The sequence below is a fragment of the Accipiter gentilis genome, chromosome Z, assembly GCF_929443795.1.
Source record: "Accipiter gentilis chromosome Z, bAccGen1.1, whole genome shotgun sequence".
Taxonomy (NCBI): Eukaryota; Metazoa; Chordata; class Aves; order Accipitriformes; family Accipitridae; genus Astur; species Astur gentilis.
Window position 1 is genome coordinate 62,684,786 of NC_064919.1, and position 19,957 is coordinate 62,704,742.

General features: G+C 36.6%; 1 protein-coding gene across 1 annotated transcript in view; it reads right to left on the reverse strand.

Moving 5' to 3' along the window:
• Positions 1–3,745: 3,745 nt before the first annotated feature.
• Positions 3,746–19,957, reverse strand: part of DMGDH (dimethylglycine dehydrogenase) — a 44,674-nt gene continuing 28,462 nt past the window's right edge. The window contains exons 12-16 of the mRNA XM_049794408.1: positions 18,983–19,200; positions 17,919–18,076; positions 16,742–16,801; positions 5,190–5,324; positions 3,746–4,510 (exon numbers count right to left, since the gene is read on the reverse strand). Of these exons, the coding sequence (XP_049650365.1) occupies positions 4,295–4,510; positions 5,190–5,324; positions 16,742–16,801; positions 17,919–18,076; positions 18,983–19,200 (787 nt within the window). The 3' untranslated portion in view covers positions 3,746–4,294. The remainder of the gene's footprint in view (positions 4,511–5,189; positions 5,325–16,741; positions 16,802–17,918; positions 18,077–18,982; positions 19,201–19,957) is intronic.

Sequence of the window (19,957 nt, forward strand, 5' to 3'; positions counted from 1 at the left end):
ATGGTACATATAAGCATTCCCAAATTTATATAGCCATTTGGTAACAGCTGAAAGAACAATCCACATTAAAAATCATATTTCTTGGTAAGAAAGCCAAACACTGAGTATGCTAGACTCCTACCTGCTTTCTTTTTGATTGATAAGTCTCCGTAGAAATAAAGTTCCTGCTCCTTATCAATGAAGTCTAGTGGAGAGGCCTATGAAGTTACCAGATATTTTTTTTTTATATAAATCCCAAAGGATTCTCTGCTGGTTTGAAAACAGCAGCAACAATGAGTGACGACAATTTTTTTTTCTACAGTAAGAATGTGCTGTAGTCCACAGCTGGTATTGGAACAAGAAGCAACAATACCGTCCTAAAGTCAGTTTTCCCTGAAGTAAATTCCAGGATTGCTGACAAGCTGGTATGTGACAATGAGTTATATTTTCTTTGTTGAGATGTGATTCATACTGTTCAAAAGGCTGCAAAGTTCCGATTTACCTTGGGTTTAGTTCAGATCCCATCACCAGTCACAGTTGTCTCCCTGAACTAATTTCTCCCATGTCCTTGTAGTAGGTAAAGTTCCATTCAGATGTTAGCAGATTCCCACGGAAACCATTCTTGTTCAACTAAAATAATTACTTTGAAAATCTACACCGTGCTGGTGAAATCAGGAAAGTTGGATGCAAATTTTGCAATAACATTCGTAATAGCTATTCACCTGACATGTTTCCAAAGTTATCATGGTGTTCAAGTGCAGCTGAACCCATATTCCCTTCTAGAGGAGGGTCAGGAGATCCTTGCTAGTTATCCTGCTCCACCAGAATTGAATAACCTGGTTGCCTGAGCTGCCAGAGTGAAAACACTAAATTGAACCATCTGAAACATACACAGCAGATATTTCACAGTCAGTCTGGATGTTGCTGCCTGACATATTTTCTCAGTGGTTTGGGTTTTTTTATTACTAGTTGAGGCATTTGGAATCCCAATCAGAAAATACTATTTATATCAGAGAGTATTGTCTTGAATCAAAACAATAAACCCTGGAAATGGTCTGTGTTCAGTCCCCTATGTTTCAGTCTGCCTTTTCTGAATTTGGGTTTGAATAATTTGGATGCTGCTTTGAGGTCAATGATCAATGACGTCATTAGAATGACACACAAGATTATGGTATCTGTGTTGATTTATCATTCCACATGAAGCATGAACATGGCACTTCTTGCCATAGCACATGAGAACTTGGAACAAAAATTCAAATGGTAATAGTAACGTATGTTACATATGTTTGGTACACTGGTATACCAAAACTCTCTGGAGATGGAAGAAGAATAAAGGAAAATGACAAAAAATGTGTCTGAGAAAACCGCCTTTTGACATGTCCTGATCTCTCTGCGCACAGAAGTTCGAGTATTTCAGAAAATTTCCTGGATGACCAACGGTCATTTTTTCATCTCATTACAGAGTTGTCTCCTCTGGAATTGCGGAAGACTCAAAAGATGTCCCTGCTAGTCTTTCTACCCTGGTATTTCTGTTGGATTGTTTAGAAGCCCTCTTAAAACATGGATGTACTACTTAAACATTTTTGCTGCTATTCACTTCCTCTTGCTGTATCTTGAAACCACAAATTTATGCAACACCATATCACAATGTGTAATGAAAAGCAGTGACGGGAAACTACGAAAGCTGCTGATCACTCCCCCCTCCTCATTTCTTCAGGTTTACCATTTTTCTTTATAACCTTGAAAGATTGACTTATGTGTGTGAACATCTCTGTGGGCATGATTTGTAAAGCTTCATCCCCTTACAGTTTAGTTTATCCATGCTACGCAAAGTGCTGCAATCTTAAGCTGTCCTAACAAATACTCAGCTGACTCAGGTATCAGAGCAGTAAAAAAGAAGCTAGGTCAACAAAGAATCCCGGTCAGACATATGGCTATCATAGCTACAGCACTTCTAATACTCAGCTGTGCTTGCTTAAAACTACCTCCGTTATCTCTGCTCCTGAATGCATTGTTAAACAGAAAGCACAACCAGTCTTAAGAGGTAACAGAGTGCAACAAGCTCGCAGATACTCCATTTGTCGTATATATGGTCAGTGATGAACAGGGAGTTGTTTTGGTCTTACAAGTTGGCTGCAGGAAAGAAACTTGACTTTGCATTGCCTTGTGCCAGAAACAGCACGAGGCCTTTTTTGTATGGTTCCCTGAATCTTGAAACGAAATGAAAACTAACTGGCCAAGGCTCAATCCTCGTGAGACGTGGGTGACAACAGCTGTCAAGGAGAAGCCCACAAGGAAATCTGTGTGTCTGTATAATACTACACTGTAAAATGAGATAGGTAGCTGTCTGCATTAGCTACAAGGAGAAATTAGGGGCTGAGAGGTTACAGCCGGAAATGTGGTACAAGTCCATGGAGGGTACAGTTTTTGAGTTCACTTGACTGTAGGAATTACATCTGTGATACATTTTGCTCAGGCCGCAGAAAGCCTGCCCCTTCTGTACAGTCAGACAGATCTGGTTGACATGTTCATGAACAGCACTTCTTTCTTCCAAGCCAGAAAAGGAGTTACAAACCTGATTCTAACTTTCAGATTGGGATGCGGAAGGCATTGTTGAAACAGAATTTTGGCACAGCAAATCTTACTAGGAAAGTATATGTGAGAGCCTTTCTCAGGATAACTGTTAACTGTACACTCCAGCATGTGGCATCTACTAATTTGTATGCTCTTGGGAAATACTGAATTCAAAACTATGCTCCTAAGAATTGTTCTCCTCCTCCATAGCCTAAATAAAACCATATAGCATTGTGTTGTATTTTAGATTTCTTAAATGCTCAAGGAAACGTAGTGGCCAACTGCCTCATTGCAAATAATGTCACCTTTAGAAAAAGTAACATCTCTGATTGGTTCAGCAAAGCAGAATTAATCACCCATGAAAGCATAACAGAGAATAATTTCAAAATGGATCTCTCTCTCAAGATAGTACTACATGCAGACCTGCCAAGCTTGTATATTTTATTTTGACCTGCTTCTTAAAAGATATTCAGAACAGCACAATGTAATGTCAGCTTACTTTAGCAAGAGTAAGTTTCCATTATTCAAATTCTGTTTCTCCTGATATATTCTGTTTATATATTTGCTTCTTTGCTGAAGATTTAGAGGCACCAACTCCTTTGAAGAAAGTACTTTTTGGACATTATTAATATGTACTTCGAAAATGTTTATTTATAGCCTAAAAGGGAGCGTTACTCTTTGTAAGTTGGAAATTGTGACATTGTTATTCAACAGAATTGTTGAGCATATTACAGAATTCAGAAGACTGTTTTAATAATTTAGTGTGTTCCCATCGTATACGTTATCCCAATCCTGCTTATTCAAGTTATCAAATATTTAGCACTGAATAAAGCTCCTCTGCTGTGGATTTTATTGTATTTTTTCATTGTTAATATTTCTGTGTAACAACATATGGCTCTTACTGCTGTTCAATCTATAATTAACAGGAAAAGGAAGAACTGAATTTCTCTGGTATCATTCTAGCGCTTCAGATTTAGAACAGTAAATCCATGATACAGTACTTTAAGTTCTGTTCAGAAATTGAACAATAACATCCTGTGTGTTTTCAAATATTACATGTAATCTACTAGATGATTCATACAAAATAATGAAGAATGGGCTTCCTATAACTGTTTCATTAAGAACTAGATTTTGATCTTCTGTGAGAACTTCTGCCAGATTGACACATTGGGAAAAAATGTTAACAGTTCAGTTTGCCTTTAATATTGCCTTTATTATTTTTACTGGTTGCTGGGATGTATTTCAATTCCTTAGGAAGCATTTCTGTGGAGAACTAGTGAAATTATTTTAATGATGAGTTTGTGCTGTCACATTGTAAGGAGCCAGGATAAGCTACTTTACCCTGAGGGCAGGCAAAGGAGGAACTGTGAGCATCAAGGAAGAGGAAGAATTTGCTATTGGCCAATACCAAGAGCAACTTTCTTCTCTGCCTTAATTTAGATCTGCTAGCCAATGTGGGAGCAAGCTGAATCAGGGATCTACTCATTCCCTGCCATTTTGTGCTTACAAGTGGTACCAAGAAGGGGAATGCATACTTGTTCAAGCAGTCTGCTCAGATCTCTTATGTGAACAGCCCATAGAAGGAAACAAGAGGGTAACACCATTGAATTTCTCAGTGATGTATGGCAATGAGAATATTGTGTTTAGTAATTTGCAAATCTGAGTAGTTTGATTCTCTTAATTTCATGCATATTAATAGAACTACTTCCTCCTGCACAATTTGCTGTACCCTCATCCGTGTTTATACTTGGGGACTTTCACCCTTTCTCTGAAGGCGCATTCTCGTTGGTTCAGTCAATACCAGTGGCTCTTGTATAACAGTTGCTGGATAATTTTTTCCTAACAGTTCAACCTCCAATTTCTGTCCAACTTTGCTGAGTTCTGTGGGAACATATGCAAAAGCCAGACTCTGCTGAACACTGTAACTGAAACTTCCAGATGTGGTGTTGCCAATAACCTGAAAAAAACCACAAACATGTATCTTTATTTTCAAGATGCAGTGAGTTTTTCTTAAACAAAACAATCAACCAAACAACAACCTAAACAACTACACACCTCATACACTTGTTTTGGTTTATACACTTCAGACATCAGGCAAGTTTCAAGTGTGTCATGCAGTTCATAATGTTCTGTACTGTGGGTGACATCATCTTAAAGTGGGAAGATTTTTCTCCTTGTAAAAATAGTCTATTCCTATTGTGTTCAATTAAGTTTTTCACTGGAACATATACTATACACATGCATATGTTTGTTATATACAATAATTTAACTGCTAGTGAGTGTTTCAACACATAACCTGTGCTGAAGTGTGGAGGCACAAACTTTGCTGTTGTTTTGTTTAAGTGAATAGCAAAAGTGTTGTTAGGACACTGGTGAACTTGCAGAAGAGAATGAATGACAATACTTTAGTGTGTTCCAAATCTAGTTTCTGTGACTTGATGGTATTTCACATTTTCTCTGTAGATATTTGGTTAGCCTTTGCTTCCTGCTTGAAGATTAGAAAGTGTTTATCATAGCTTCAAATTGTTCTGTGCCAGTAAAAAAAAGAAAAAAGCTTTCACACTTCAAACACAAAGTTAGATTCTGTTCGTGGAGAATTAACATTATTTTCTTGTACCATGATCTATAGTCCTTACTTTGCCATTATGCCACACACTTTCATTTCCCTCTGGATCAACATTATCTGTTTCCAGGATGAGATACACCAGTCGTCGTTTGAGCCCGTTTTCTTTAATCTGCTTCAGTGCTTGCTTTCCTGTAAAGTCTGCTGGCTGAAAAAAAATAGAAGATAATTATGATGTATGGTTATTTGGATTCTGCAAAAAGTTTAGAGATATAGGAATTTAAACTTATCTTCATTTCTTTTCCTATCACTTAAGTATTCTGTATGAAATATAGATGAAATCAGATCTTTGACACATATTATACATTGTATCTTGGTATTTTTATATTGGTACATTATATCTTGGTAACTTTATTCAGTATATGAGTTTTTCTAGATGTCAGTCCTTTGAATATCTGTAATTCCAAATGCAGTAGGAATATGTATGTAGTGAGATGTGTGTTACAAGACTGTCTGTCCAGTTAAGGTTGTGAGCCAGAAGACTGTATATCATTTCAGTTTCTATTAAAAAAAAGGAACTCCGATACCCAGATCCTGAAGTCCAGGCCTCCCTCTGTGGACCATCAATCATGATAGTAACTTGTTACTATTCCAGTTTGGTGTCTCTGCCAGGCTGCAGAGCTGGCAGTTTACTCCACACTCTTGTTTTAAGGTATGTATGTTTTTTTCCCCATATCTACCATTTTATGGGACAATGCAGCATGTTAGTTAAAGAATACTACTATCATTTGGCGTTTCCTTTTTCAGCTTGCCTAGAAAGGTACAAGCAGATTCTCATATCTCTGGGAGCAGACTGCATAAATGTGTGACAAGTATGGGGGGAGCCATCAGTAAGTCTCTGAATCACCAAGGGTATATAGGACAATATTTATTGTATGTGATGATGTTGAGCTGATTCCACTGAGCTAGCCTGATTCCATGGACAGGTTCACAGATATGAGCTTATTTTGCCTACCACTAGCTGTGAACCTGACTTGTCTAACACTGTTATCTTCTAACTCAGACAACTTCCTCACTTAGTTGGCTGGGTAGTGGATAAATTGGAAAAAGAAACAATAGAAAAAAGAGTTGTTATAAACTTTGTCATCCTGGACAGAATGCCTCAAGAACCAAGAGAAAGCCCCTTTCAAAGATGCTGACAGTTCCAACAGAGGATAAAACAGTAATCAAGCTGGATATTATTATTTCTAATAACTGTGCACTAAATATTAGGAACAGTGGCTTACAAATTCTGCTTATTCATTTTTTTTCTTTAAAGGTATAGATCAGGCAGAACAAAAGATCTGTATTCAACTAATTTGCCAGATCCACATCAGCCTGCCTCATGGGCAAGAAACATAATAGCAGTTACAAGGTCCTCTAGCTTTCCAGCCTTTGCTGAGAAGATGACTAGCAACAAAAGCTATTTTAAGGCAGTTGATCTTAGGCCTGAAGCAGGAATTATATTCATTTGCTGAGTGGTTAAGAGAAAAGAAGGGAAATATTGTTGAAGATGTCAAAAATACTATTTCTGGTAGTGTTCTTTAATTTCTGTAGAGAATTATTGCACTGTTGGAATTACACGCAACACATATTGTACTTATATATGGAATAGATTACTATGCAGTTAGTTCACATGTTCTTATTTCTGTAGTTCTTGTTCTGGTTCACGCATGTCTATGTGTAGGCTCAAAAGAAATTATTAAAGCAGTGAGGATCTTTTGAACTTTGAAAGATTAGACTCTGTAAGCAGTTGTGGAAAACAGCTTATGAACCAGTTAAGGACCAATTAGTCTGAAAATCAAGGCGGACCAACTGAGGATAAAGCAGATACTGCACATAAAGATCACAGATGGTGGCCTTTAGGGAAAGACAGCATGAAATACAGCTCAGATCAGAAAAACAAAGAAAAACAAAGAACTGTGAGGACTCATTTTAGAATATAACTGTCAAGATGCTGCTGGAAAACATAAAGCAAATATCTCAGACGAGACAACAACCAGCTACTGGTAGTTCCCTCTCACTTTTCATAGAATTACATTTCTACTATGCAGGAACATTTATGAAAGGAAATGCCCACAACTAGAGATGCAGATAAAACCGTATACCATAGCACAACACACAGAGTAAAATGCTTTGCGTGACAGAAAGAAATACCAAGGAAGTAAATATTCTACAGGTATGCTTAGCAATGAATTAACTCCTTCCTATACTTGCTAATGTAATATCTGGTATTTAGGTGCAAGGAATGTAACTGTGGAACTAAACACAAGTATTCAAACACTATGTTATATGCCCTAGGGCCTTCTGACTGGCCTCCAGCTGCTGTTCTGGAAGAGGTATGGTCTCCCTTCAGTCCTGTGTCATATTTGCCAACCCAGTGTGGAGGTTAGTGATATGCTACAACATCTAAAATGGCAGTATGAAAGTCTGTAAATTCCCATCTTTAGATCTCATGATAATAAAAGAGTGGCAACAAGAGAGGGCTCTCTCAGAACCAGCTTCCAACACCGTTCTTCTACTGCGTCCTTCTCAGTTGAGCCCCCATCAAGTTTTGCAGAAGTTTGTAATAGGTGACTTGGGAACGTTGTATCATGCAGCACTGATATAGCTACTGTATACTAAAAGCACGGCTCCTTTTTTTCTGGTGCATTCAGATACTTGCAAGCGCATAGACATAGAGAGAGATTAAAGCCTTATAAAACATTTATCATTTTCATGTTTGGGGCTGTTGTGGGTTTTTTTTTAATCCAATATTTCTGGTTACTTTCTACCTCTATTAGTTCCTCATTTAGAAATGGAAGAACAGTTTCCATAAAGGTTAATGCAGCAATCATAATCAGAGCCTTCAGTATGACCTGCTAACAGATGTGTACTTCTTTAATGGGTCACTTCCAGATTAACTGTATAGATGACAGTTAACTCCTGTTAATACACTAATTACTGGAACCTTGAGTTTCACAGCAAAAATAATTTTTACTTCCATTTCTTAATTACCTTTTAGATATGGAAACCATTACAGCAAGCAGCTAGCAGGCTTTAGAATCTATGTATGTCTGGATCATTTTTTGCCTATTGGTTACAGATACAAAATTAAATTCTTACCCAATTAATTTTAACTTGGCCAGGCTTTTAGCTACCTGGACTAAACCACTACATAGTTCTTCTAAGTGGAGATGGATTTGGGGGATTTCATGTAATGCGTTTTTTCTTTGTTATTTTATGTTCCTTGAAGGTTAAAAATATACTTGTCTTTTTAGAATCATGGCTTGGAAAAATAACCAAGAGGTAACCTAGAATTCAAACTCTGCAAAATATACACAAATATATAAATATATATATGTATATATACACACACCCCCCCCCATCTGAAAAATGTTTATATATGTACATGCATAAACACACACATACATAAATGAACACTATATGAACACGGATAAAAATGTATATGTGAAAATATATGTGCATATATAATGTACAACTGCAAAAAAATATGCGTATATATACATTTTTTAAACATTTAAAGCAACTTCTTAAGAAATTCTAAGCATATGAATCTGACTAGTTCAGTCTTGGTTTTACAGTCCTTAGGTATCCATGTCAATTTTATACTAACATATTTCCACCATTACTCATTTTTGATTTATGAGTGTGTGTGCATGATGTCATTCATTCCAATCAAAACAGCGTTTGGAAACTGATTCATTCAACCTCAGTCTGGCTATTCTTGGTAACAACTGCTTCCTGTTTCTAGGAGAAAAATAGTCAGTTTGGGTATTGCTTATATTTGTTTTAGCTTGTTACACTAAATATAATGCAAGAAAAAAATCCCATTCAAAACAGTATAATTCAATAAATTAGTATTTAGAAAACCAAACAAAAACCAACAAACCCAAAACCAGGAGAAAAAGAGCAGAAACAAAGGAAAACCCTGAAAAATTCTAACCCCAAACAAATATCAAATTTAAAGCTACTCTTATTGTCTCTTAGTTTTAAAAAAATAATCACTTGACATGTAGTAACAATGTAAAACTTTTACTAGTTAGAGTAAGGACAGTCCTAATAAGCTAAGCCTAAAATACAGAAGACTTCCATTGTCTTGGCATGAGGTCCCAAAGCATTAAGCTTTGGCAGATGTAATATTTTTCATATAAAATAAAACCATTCCTTAAATACAAGATAAAGACAGTATCTGCTGCTTAACTTCATATTCTTTAATTTGAGTGCAGCTCACAAGATAAAAACAAAAAGATGGGTTGTGCTTTTTACTTGTGTTACCTAACACACACATCATAATGGAAAATAATATCACAAAGACAAATCAGTTAAGTTTTTAAAATAGCAGATAGCTAAAGGGAGCCTATTGATAATCTCATGTATTAACATATCAGACAGATGTATTTGCCTTGCCCTTCTCCTCAACAGACTTTTACCTTGTGCAAGTTACCAAGTGTTTGCTAGCACAAGATAAAAACACTTTTTTTTTTTGAAAAGCATTCAGAAGACAATAACCAATAAGGTGACTTTTTATATACAGTGATGTACCCTGAAAAGTTTAACTTACTGTGTTTCAAGTGTGCTTGGCTTTTAATGGCATGCAGATCCTAATTCTAATCCTCTAAAAATCTTTTGTGGCTTAAGGGAAGCAAAGGAATATAAATTGTCTATAAAACTTGCATTTTATTTTATTTTTTTTATTTTTTTTTTTTTTTTTTTTAGATTCAGTTTAGCAGAATAAATTCTAGGTATCTAGGAAGAAAAATGTCATATCCATTCAACAAGAACTGTCAGCAAAGATATGCAAATCTCTTAATAATGGAATGTTGTCATTTATTTGGTATGCTACTTATGACTGTGGGCATACAGCCAAATTATCTACACAAAGCCACCCAACTGAGTAAGGCAGCACCAACAGCTGCTGTGATCTGCTATAACCATCGTGTTACAACACACTGGAGACAGCATCAATGCAGTATTTTGAAATTAATTATTCTTAGTTGGATGCTCTTCAATAATTTCAGGGTAACACTCCAAATGATATCCCCCTCACCAGGGTGTTAACTGAAGATCATTTTCCTCTGCAGGTAGCAAATGTTTGGCAAGCTTCTTTTTCTGTAGCAAACCAAAGCTACAGTTTACACTGCACAAAACACTTTTCTAAGGGAGATGTGGACAGTCAGTATGTATGACACCTTCATCACTGCATCTTTAATTCAATCTAAGCCCTTCTTGTATGCAAATGGCCAGCTCTAAGAAATTGATATGATACAAACAACTGATGAATTATTGAACTATTTTGGCTCAAAATTCCTAGGTTAGTGGGTATTTATTGCTTTACATGGCCCAGCAAACACTGGGAGTGACCTAGGTGTGCATGTTATACAGATAACAAAATCATTGCAGATTCTTTCCAATGTGTTTCATATTCTGTGTAAATTTATGGAATAATTCCTCTGTTTTATGACCCTCTCAACATCAAATGAAGTAACCATAGAATATGGTTTCACTCCTAAATTTTAATTTGAACAAGGACAAGATTTAGGTGGAAAAGTACACTTCATAAATATGTTATAGGCATAATAAATGGAGATTGAAAGACAGAGGGAAAAAAGCAGTACCCTTCCCCACTCTCAAATACCTAGTACTCTTCCATCATTCCATCCTTTTTCAGATACCTCTGCTTTCCCCCTGGCAACTTATCCCTTCTTCATTAAAGTCTGTGCTCTTTCTTCTCCCTCCTCCTTCCTTTCTTGTGTGGAATAGAGCTGGCACAAAACACATTATACCAGGTTATGGAGTGGGGTCGGTGTCACTACTGCAGTCATTCCTCTCAGAACAGGAGGAATGCAAGTTGGAGAAGTGAAGGAAGGGCAGACAATGGCAATAAGGGGGAGCTGCAGAAACTCTCGAAGGTCAGCCTGTCCAGTATCAAGTTGGAGCACTACTCCCAGCAGAGCTGGACAACAAGTGTCAGGCATTCCACCCACTAAGCCTGCCCTATACTGGATTTTAGAAGTGAGAAGATTAAAATTAATCATTTGCTATAGTCCTGCAGACACAGGTCCCATTTTAAAGTCAGTAATTTTTTAAGGGGGGGGGGGGGTGGGGAAGAAGAAAAAAACCCAACAAATATTTAAGAAGTGGAAAACATAAGCAACCGGCTACAAGTGGTTGTTTTTCTAGTTGCCTCTACTCACTCCTTGCCTCTATGTTGCTGGAAGTATAGGGTGTTACTAGATCAGAACAGTAGCATTTTACGTGCATGATGATATAAATGATTACATATGCTGCAATGCTGCAGAGACCCAGAGCCAGCATGTGCATCTTTTTTTCTGCCACTTTCTCCGTCCTCTCTCTTCACCTAGTGCTGGGTGGTGTTCATGGCCCAAGCCCTGGAGGCCCACAGCAGGACTGATAATTCTGCTAGTGCTTCCTTTTTTGGAAGGCATGCTCTCTGCAGTTGTGCCACTTCAAACTCGTGGTGCTCTTTCTCCAAACTGCACTATAGAATGACAAAAAAAGCCTTTTCTCTAAAAAGATTTACTGGTTTGCACTTTAATAAATCAGGACATATCACTTTAGATCATGCTGACACAATGAGTTGGACTGACATAACTGAGGGGCAGTTCTGGCAGAGTGGCCAGAAGGGAAACAAATGACTGGAAAGAGGAGGGCATGAAACTGTAAGTTTAAATTTGATACCAAAGGAATAAAAGGGTGGAGGAACAGCCTTACAACTGCTCATCCTAGTTTCCTGCGAGATAACAACTTATGTATAGTTACGTTGGAGGTTAGGTAAATACTCGAGGACTGTAGCTTGTCATTCACCCTCTGTGTGAAGCTGCTGGACATGACACAACTTCTATTCCTAATGAAGCAGTTAAATGCTCATGTGTCTAATAGGTGCAATAGTAGAAGCCACCAAATACCAAAATAAGAAAAAGAGGTAGGACTTGCAGTCTATGAGGCATTTTTTGACACTGAAATTCAGGCAGTCACTAAGTAGGGTTAGTGGAGGTGAGACATAAATAGTGCTAAGCAGACAGGGGAAAGAAGCAGGAAACAAAGGAGAAAGGCAAATGGCAAAAAGAAAAAAGGCAAAAAGAAAAAAGGCAAAAAGAAAAAAAGGCAAAAAGAAAAAAAGGCAAAAGAAAAAAGGCAAAAGAAAAGAAAAGGAAAAAGAAGAAAAGGAAAAAGAAGAAAAGGAAAAAGAAAAGAAAAGGAAAAAGAAAAGAAAAGGACAAACAAAAGAAAAGAAAAAAAAAAGAAAAGAAAAAAAAAGAAAAGAAAAGAGCTGGTAGAGTAGACCTAAGAAAAAGCGAGAGATTCTAGGTATTGTAAAATCTGGAAAGAAGCTTGGAGTGGAGAGCAAAGAAACTGCCCCAGCAAATGAACAGGGCTGCAACAAAGAAACACTGCCTCTGAAAACGGTATTTCCTCCTAGTGGAAACAAACACGAAATCTTAGCTAAGCATTCAGATGCTGGCCTGGAAGAGGGCACTAAAGTAGAGTTCCAAAGAGTTTCCATCATCTGCCGCATTCTCCCAAATCGCAGTGAACTGTTGCTGCAGAGGGAGTGACCAGGAGGTGGCAGTCTTGGATATAGCAAAACAAGTCACAAACCTGCAAACAAGTACCGACTTGTGTAGCTGTACGCTTTTGATGCCTGCTGGCACTAGTGAGCTACTCAAATTGACACGAAGGTTTTATTGGGACTTCTGGTCCATTACACTCAGAGAAAAATAGGCTGTTTTAAGAATACTGAATTAAATAAAAATAATCAACCACTTCAGAAGACCAAAAGGACACATGCTAGCAGGTTCTTGAAGATGTAGACAGCTTCTGAAATAAGGAAATATTTTTTTTGCACATCCATAGTGAACATAATAATCAGTCATAAGTTTAAAGTAGCAAGAAAACATTTTCTAACATAAGGATAGCAAATCACCAGAAGAGGCTTCCCAGGGTGACTGTGGGATCTTCAAGACTGAGAGGTCTTTGTAATTTCACATATGAAATTTTTAAACATACAGCAAGGTAAACACAGGTGTAGTTGATTCTGCCATAGAACAAAGGTCTGGAGTAAACTAACATCTGGTGATTGCTTATCTTTTTCTATGTCAGTATCTGAAAAATCCATGAAGTTTAAACAGGGGTTTGAAAAATAAAAAAGCATTCAGAGGTGATATACTATATCTTTGACCACTTGAACCTGAGAAAGTACAAATGTGTGGCAGAACTAAAACAATATTCTGGGATGTGGAGCAAAAAGAATTGCAACTTTTTCTTCTTTAAAGATATTCTGTGAATTTCCTGCCACAAAACTAGGACTCTAGCAAATATTTAGTAGCTTATTCATGAGATGAGGCTATCTAACAACTTATCTAGCTTACTAAATGTAATTGAACAACCAAAAGAAAGACAACAGGTATTAAAAAAAGTCCCACCCCTAAAATGGACAGATTTTGTTGTGACGTTACGAAGACATCGTATACTCTAAATCAGAAATTAATCCTGTTACTGTCCCTCCACTTCAGTTTAATCACAGTCCATCCTGCTCATCTGTGCAAGGAAGCAACTAACATCAGTATTAGAGAAAAAAGGAGTATCAAGCAGAGTCTGGAGGACACCACCTACAGCGATACCATGTCTTCAGCCTTACTGATAAAATGAAAGTTGCCACAGAAATCATGAGGAAACAGGTTTACTTATTGTCATGCTATAGTTTAATAGACTGTGAGGAAAAAAAAAAATCAGCTTAAGCTTTTAAGAGTCTTCCCTGTTACTCATCACAAAAAAATTACTAGTCTGTATGTACCTGAAGAAAATGCGTACACTAAACTTTGTAAACACAGAAAAATATCAGGATTTTATTGGGAATTTATGTATCTTCATACTTATTCCCCAATTATTTGAATGTCCTCTAATGGAAATGAAAATGCTTTTTTACCTTCACTGGCATTTGGTTTTTCATTCACTTTAATTTGTTTAGAAACTGCTCAAATTTTCCATGACATACCACTCAAGGTTTGCTTATGCTGAAGTTTTTTGCCCATTTTGTAAGCTATTTATCATCTGCTTGTTGCACAGTAAGAAGTGCTCTAGTAATTCATTGAACAGAGCATTTTGGTTCTAATTTACACAGAATCAGCACTTGCCCCAGTTGGGGGTGCATGCTTAAAGGAATAATTCTTCTGAGGAACCCAACAGACCAAGATGTCAAAAAGAAATATTTAAGTATCTATTGTTTGTAGTCTTTATCTTGTTTGTACCTTTTGGGAGGAAAGTCTCCTTAACAATAGGAACAGATGGTAACTGAGTATTTTGCTTGTCTTCAGTCACAGTGGCCTATAAGGAATGCTAAGGTCTATCCCACACCAAATGGACAGCAAAACCAGAGGCATGGAATTGGGACTCACAGCCCCAAACTGCCAAGAAGTAGAGTAAATAATCTCACATTGTGCTTCATGCTACAGTGTTTAGACCACTTCCAATATCTGAGTTTGCTCATGCACCTCTGCAGTGTCAACATACAGTCACAACTGCCCTCATTTGAGTCAATAAATAAACATTGATTATTTCCTTTTTCACACCAGTTCAGCAAAACTGGCAAATGTATTAGGCTGACATCATGCATCTATGCTGGAGATCCATTCCACGCTCATTCATCTACAATGTCAGTATCTGCTCCAGAGAACCGTTCCAACCCTGCATTTCAACCATGCAGACAAGTGTGTAGAGCAATAATCAAGCGCTTCATGCACAATAATGGCTTCATATGCTTTGGATGGGCATCTTGGCAAGCAACACTTGCCCTGCTTATGGCTGCTTTCCTGCTTATACTAAAACAAACAAACAAACCAACCCCAAACAACAAACAGATGTATCAAATAGCAGTGGAAAGAAAAACTATTAATAGTAACATTTCCCTGTAATCCCGCTAATGTTCTTCTCAAGATGGGAAAGTCCTTGATGAGTAAATACAAAATAATTCTGTTCTACAAGATTCTGTATTTCCCTTGCATGTGTCACTCACTCTGATTAGGGCAAAATTACACTACCCAATGGAGACATCTGTAACTCTGCTACCTGCAGGAGCTGCCATTGACAACCCTGGGAGCACCTGGCAGCAGCCTCAATCCTGCATAGGTTGAATAACTTTAACATCTAAAGACAGGTTCAATAGTTGGAGAAGAAAAGCATCTTCCTGGGCTTGTTCCTGTTGTGGTGGGTGCAATTTTCTCACTAAGATAAAAGCACCTTTTTTAGGTTTAACATGCCTTCATAATTCTTGCCTACCCAAAATTTAAGATTTGTTGTTTATTTGGAGCTGTAACTTAAAGTTTGGGATTCCTTTTATCAGTTCCACAGTGTCGCCACATAACAGGGCAAAAAATATCAAGGGCCATTTATTATCTGATTTATCACAATTTCAGGTACAATGGGAACATAAATAAGAACAGAGTTTGTCCCTATATATCGCATTACATCATTGTAAAGATAAGATGTTTCACAAACATTAATATCTCTTCTTGACCTCCCTTGTGTAAAAATGTTGGCACTTTATTTTACAGATGAAAAAACTGAGGCAAAAGATTAAGTCAGAAACAGCCCCTCAGTTAGGGCACCTACCAATGTCTAGGACCCGATTTTTTAAATTAGAAACTTCACATCCACTGTGGAGGTAACTGCTCTTCATGTTGATGGGCTAACTGGTAGCAACAGATGGCATTAGAGCTGCGCAGGAAACAATTTCACCAGGTTTCATGGAAAGGTCCTCAATTTGACAAGAGTTTGGACATTTTGTTTGGGATTCATTTGGACCAGAAAAGATAATTACAACCAATTTCTGTATCTATTAGACTATAAAAGAGTTTGATTTGCTAAAATATTAATACATGAAAATGAAGGTGCTAATAAAAGGAGACAGAGTAACATCTTTTCCTTTTTACTGCCCATTTTAATTCAATTAGCCCCATTCTCTAAACTTCAGATCAGGCAGGAACAAGTTATGAGCAGAGAACTTCTTCAGAAATCCTATGAACAACTAATTATTTTTTTAACCAATATATTAATTTAACTTATATATGACATATCTAAGTTGTCAGTCAGCAGTTCTTCTAAAAAATCTATTGTTTTTTTCAGTAATTGCTGTACTAGAGTTGTAGCCAGGGAAAATGACCCTACAGACATCTCCCTTAACAAGAATAAGCAGGTAAAATATTTTCACAATATGAATAGGCTTGTTCAGCTTGTATATAGATACTATATGCTCACAAAGGCAGATTAATCAAATTTCTCTATGAAAATAAATCACAAAGAGTTATTTTTCATGTAGACAACATTCAGTATTTGCAGCTTCCTGATCTAATGTATAATTTTGTTAGCAAGAAACATGCAAAAATACAAAACATTATTTTAAAGAAATCAGTACTTATAAAGTAATTATTCTTATCATTATTCTTATAGTCGCTCAGTTCATTTTCTAAAACTATTTTATTTTACAGATAATCACATTTTTCTTTTCAAACACTGAAATGAATAACCTTGGACATAATAGAACACTTGGAAAATAATAAGACATACCTTGTTTATCTTTACAAAGTATTCCAGTCCAGCTTCCAAGGGATTAGTGTCACAGTTCATCTGTTAAAATATATAAATTCACCATCCGTACTTGATGGACCATCATAGCTTTTGGGTTGGGAGGGGTTATTTATTCCTTCTATGCATCTTTGTATTAAAGTCAGTGTCTTTCATGTTGCATATGTGCAACTTCCATTTGAATACACTGTAAGCTTCCAATATGTGATTTCAAGAGAATATCTACTATTGTGCCTAATATAAATATGTAAAACATTCATCTAAGTTTAGATATGCAAAGTAAACATGCATTTCGGTAAGAAACAGGATTTTTTGTCAAAGCAGAATGGAACCTGCAGAAGATTGAATAACTGGAATATACACATTAATTGCAATACAGCAGAATGTCTTAGCTGGAGAGGAAAACAAAACACAAAGCCAATTTTATTCACTACCTTCCCATTAGTTGTAGGGGGAATGATTTGTTTGGCAGCATTTGAAGCAAGAATGAAAATAATTATCACAGGGCAAACAAAAAGGACCCCTAAATGCCCACCATTTCATCTTCTTGAGTTCTTTCACTTCCAAAGGAATTAGGAAAAATTTCAGGTAAGCAGAAATTATACTGGTTTTCCCCAAATTCTCTAGGCATCCTTAGTAGTTTTTTATTGTAAGTGAGCAAGTTCAGCAGAAACAAGCTAACGGGAAATGAAAAGGTTCCAAATACATTATGAAGCAAGAATAATTGGCCTCTCATGACATAGTTATTACAGAAATAAAACATTCTCAGAATCTCTCAGCCAAACCTTTGATTTCAAAACACTAGAGCTCAGCAAAATCCCATAATTTTGTTATACACAAGAGGGAAAAACATCAGTGAATCAAAATAAGTGTCTCCTTGCCAGCAGCACAATGGGGTATACAAGTCATTTTTATTTAGAAAACACACTGTTCAGAATTATAGCAGGTTTTCCTGCTCAAGGTAAATTTTCTTTTCATGCTAAATTGAGAAACTGGAATAAATACTATCTGTGCTAACTCTGTCTAAAAGTTGTGTAGTCATAATGAAATTTAAAAAAAAACAAAACCAAAAACAACAACAAGAACAAAACCCCCAAAAAAACCCAAAACAACCACAAAACTAACCAGAAACAATAACAAAGAACTTATATTTCCTGACCTCTGCCCCCCAGGCTCGGAAACCCTTTTCCAGCCTTAAAGCATTCAGAGCATATGTTCCAAAGTTGTCAATTCCCTCTTTTTGGCCAGCTTCCATGATTGCACTGTAAAGAGCTACAGAATCTTCTTTTCTATGATAGAGCTCCCAGCCCAATTCACCTGTTATACAGACAAGATTAATGGTTTCATCAGCTCAACAATGAAACAATCCTTATAAATACAGTCCTATCCTTGGTAAAAAGTGGAGATCAGTGCTGTAAGTGTTAATTCACATTATAGGGTCAATTCTGCTATCATATAGCAAGTCTAATTCCCTGCAAGAACCACCAGAGGATCTATGCCCTAGCTCTTAAGCAGTGGTACTATTATTCTAATTTAAACTGTTAACTGAAATCTGGGGGGAGGGGGGGAAGGGGGCGAATCAGAATAACTGATAAGACAAGGTTATGTAATTAAGCTTCATCTCTCATTGGAACTTCAAGGCATTATAAACAGATGACGACTTGGCAAAAGAACAGCAAATGTAACTGAGTGTAAATAAGCATAAAATTAGTGTGTTGTATCATATTTAGTGCAATAGAAAGAGAATATTAATTACAAGGACTTCAGCTGCGTTAGAATGTTCTGAATTCAGTCTATTGCAGTAGAGATGAACATAAAAAGAAATAAAAAGTAACTGAGAAAAACAAATACTCAGCAGTACAGCGTTACATTTTTAAGGCACATGACAAACACTAATATACGGTAATCCAAAAACAATTCTTGACGTTGGTTTTGCAGCAAATACCACAGAGGTTATCAGAACTGGCCTTTTGTTCTGTAAAATAAATATTTACACTATAGGGTATTCTAGAGAAAAAGGTCTTGGAAAACTCAGCACAGACCCATACCATATCACATTTTAAAATCAATGTACTGTGTTTCCTCACACATTTATATATAAAATTTAATGAACCTATTGCTTATGAATACATGATGAGATTTATTTTTCAACATACTTTTAGTTACACTTACTATTTTATTCATTGTCTCTTTCCATAAGAGTCTGTTTTCTCTATTGCTTACCTGTATACGATATCCTAATTGCAGTAACAGTAATATCAGAAAGTTTCAGATGTCTAGACTGGAGAAACTTAAATGAACCATCACTCAGATCCTCATTTGTCAACTTTTGGAGGACCTGTCGTGCATACGGACCCGCTACACCAAGTACTCCCATCTCATCTGTCATGTTTTCTATTTCAACTTTGTATCCACCTCTCATTACCTTGTCTTCTATCCATCTGCACATAAAACACAACATTGATTTTTTTTTAATGAAAAATAACTGATTTACATAAAATTTAAAAAGGAGTAATTTTTTGTTAGTGCTTATCTTCCCAGCAGCTGCCAGTCCCACACCTTCGCAAAACCAATGAATTATGTGCCACATTATATAGTCAAATCCATCATTGAGGCTAAACAGTATTTTCTGATGGGATACTGATATAGGAACACAGGCATCTGGGATTCATCCAGGAAAGGGGAGAATTTAAATGGGTGGAGTAGTATTTGCAAGATAAGAGAAAAAAGTGATCTCGCAGGACTGAACACAGATTTGCCTTTGGATACAGACTGTTAATAAAAAGTCAACATACAGGAAGAGTAAGCAATAAACACAATGACCATAAGAAATCTCCAAATAAATTCTTGTGTCAACAGAAATGTACAACCAGGTTTCTTTCTTCCTGAATACAGTATTTAAAGTATTGGCAGGAAGTTCAGTTTTGATTTAATCAAAACCATCAGCTATGTATTGCCTTTCAGGAAGCTCATAAAATAAATGAAACGAATGTATTTTAAAAATCTTATGAAGTACTACTTTGTTAAGCAGTGTTAAAAGATCTCAGGCACAGGTGAGTACCAAACAGGACTGTACAAATTTTGTAGAAGTAAATGCATTAGATCTGGTTCTGCCATTTGGTTCCCGAATGTGACAATGGTCCTACTGATTCCCATGGGACTATAATAAAACAGTACATTATTCATTGCACATTGGGG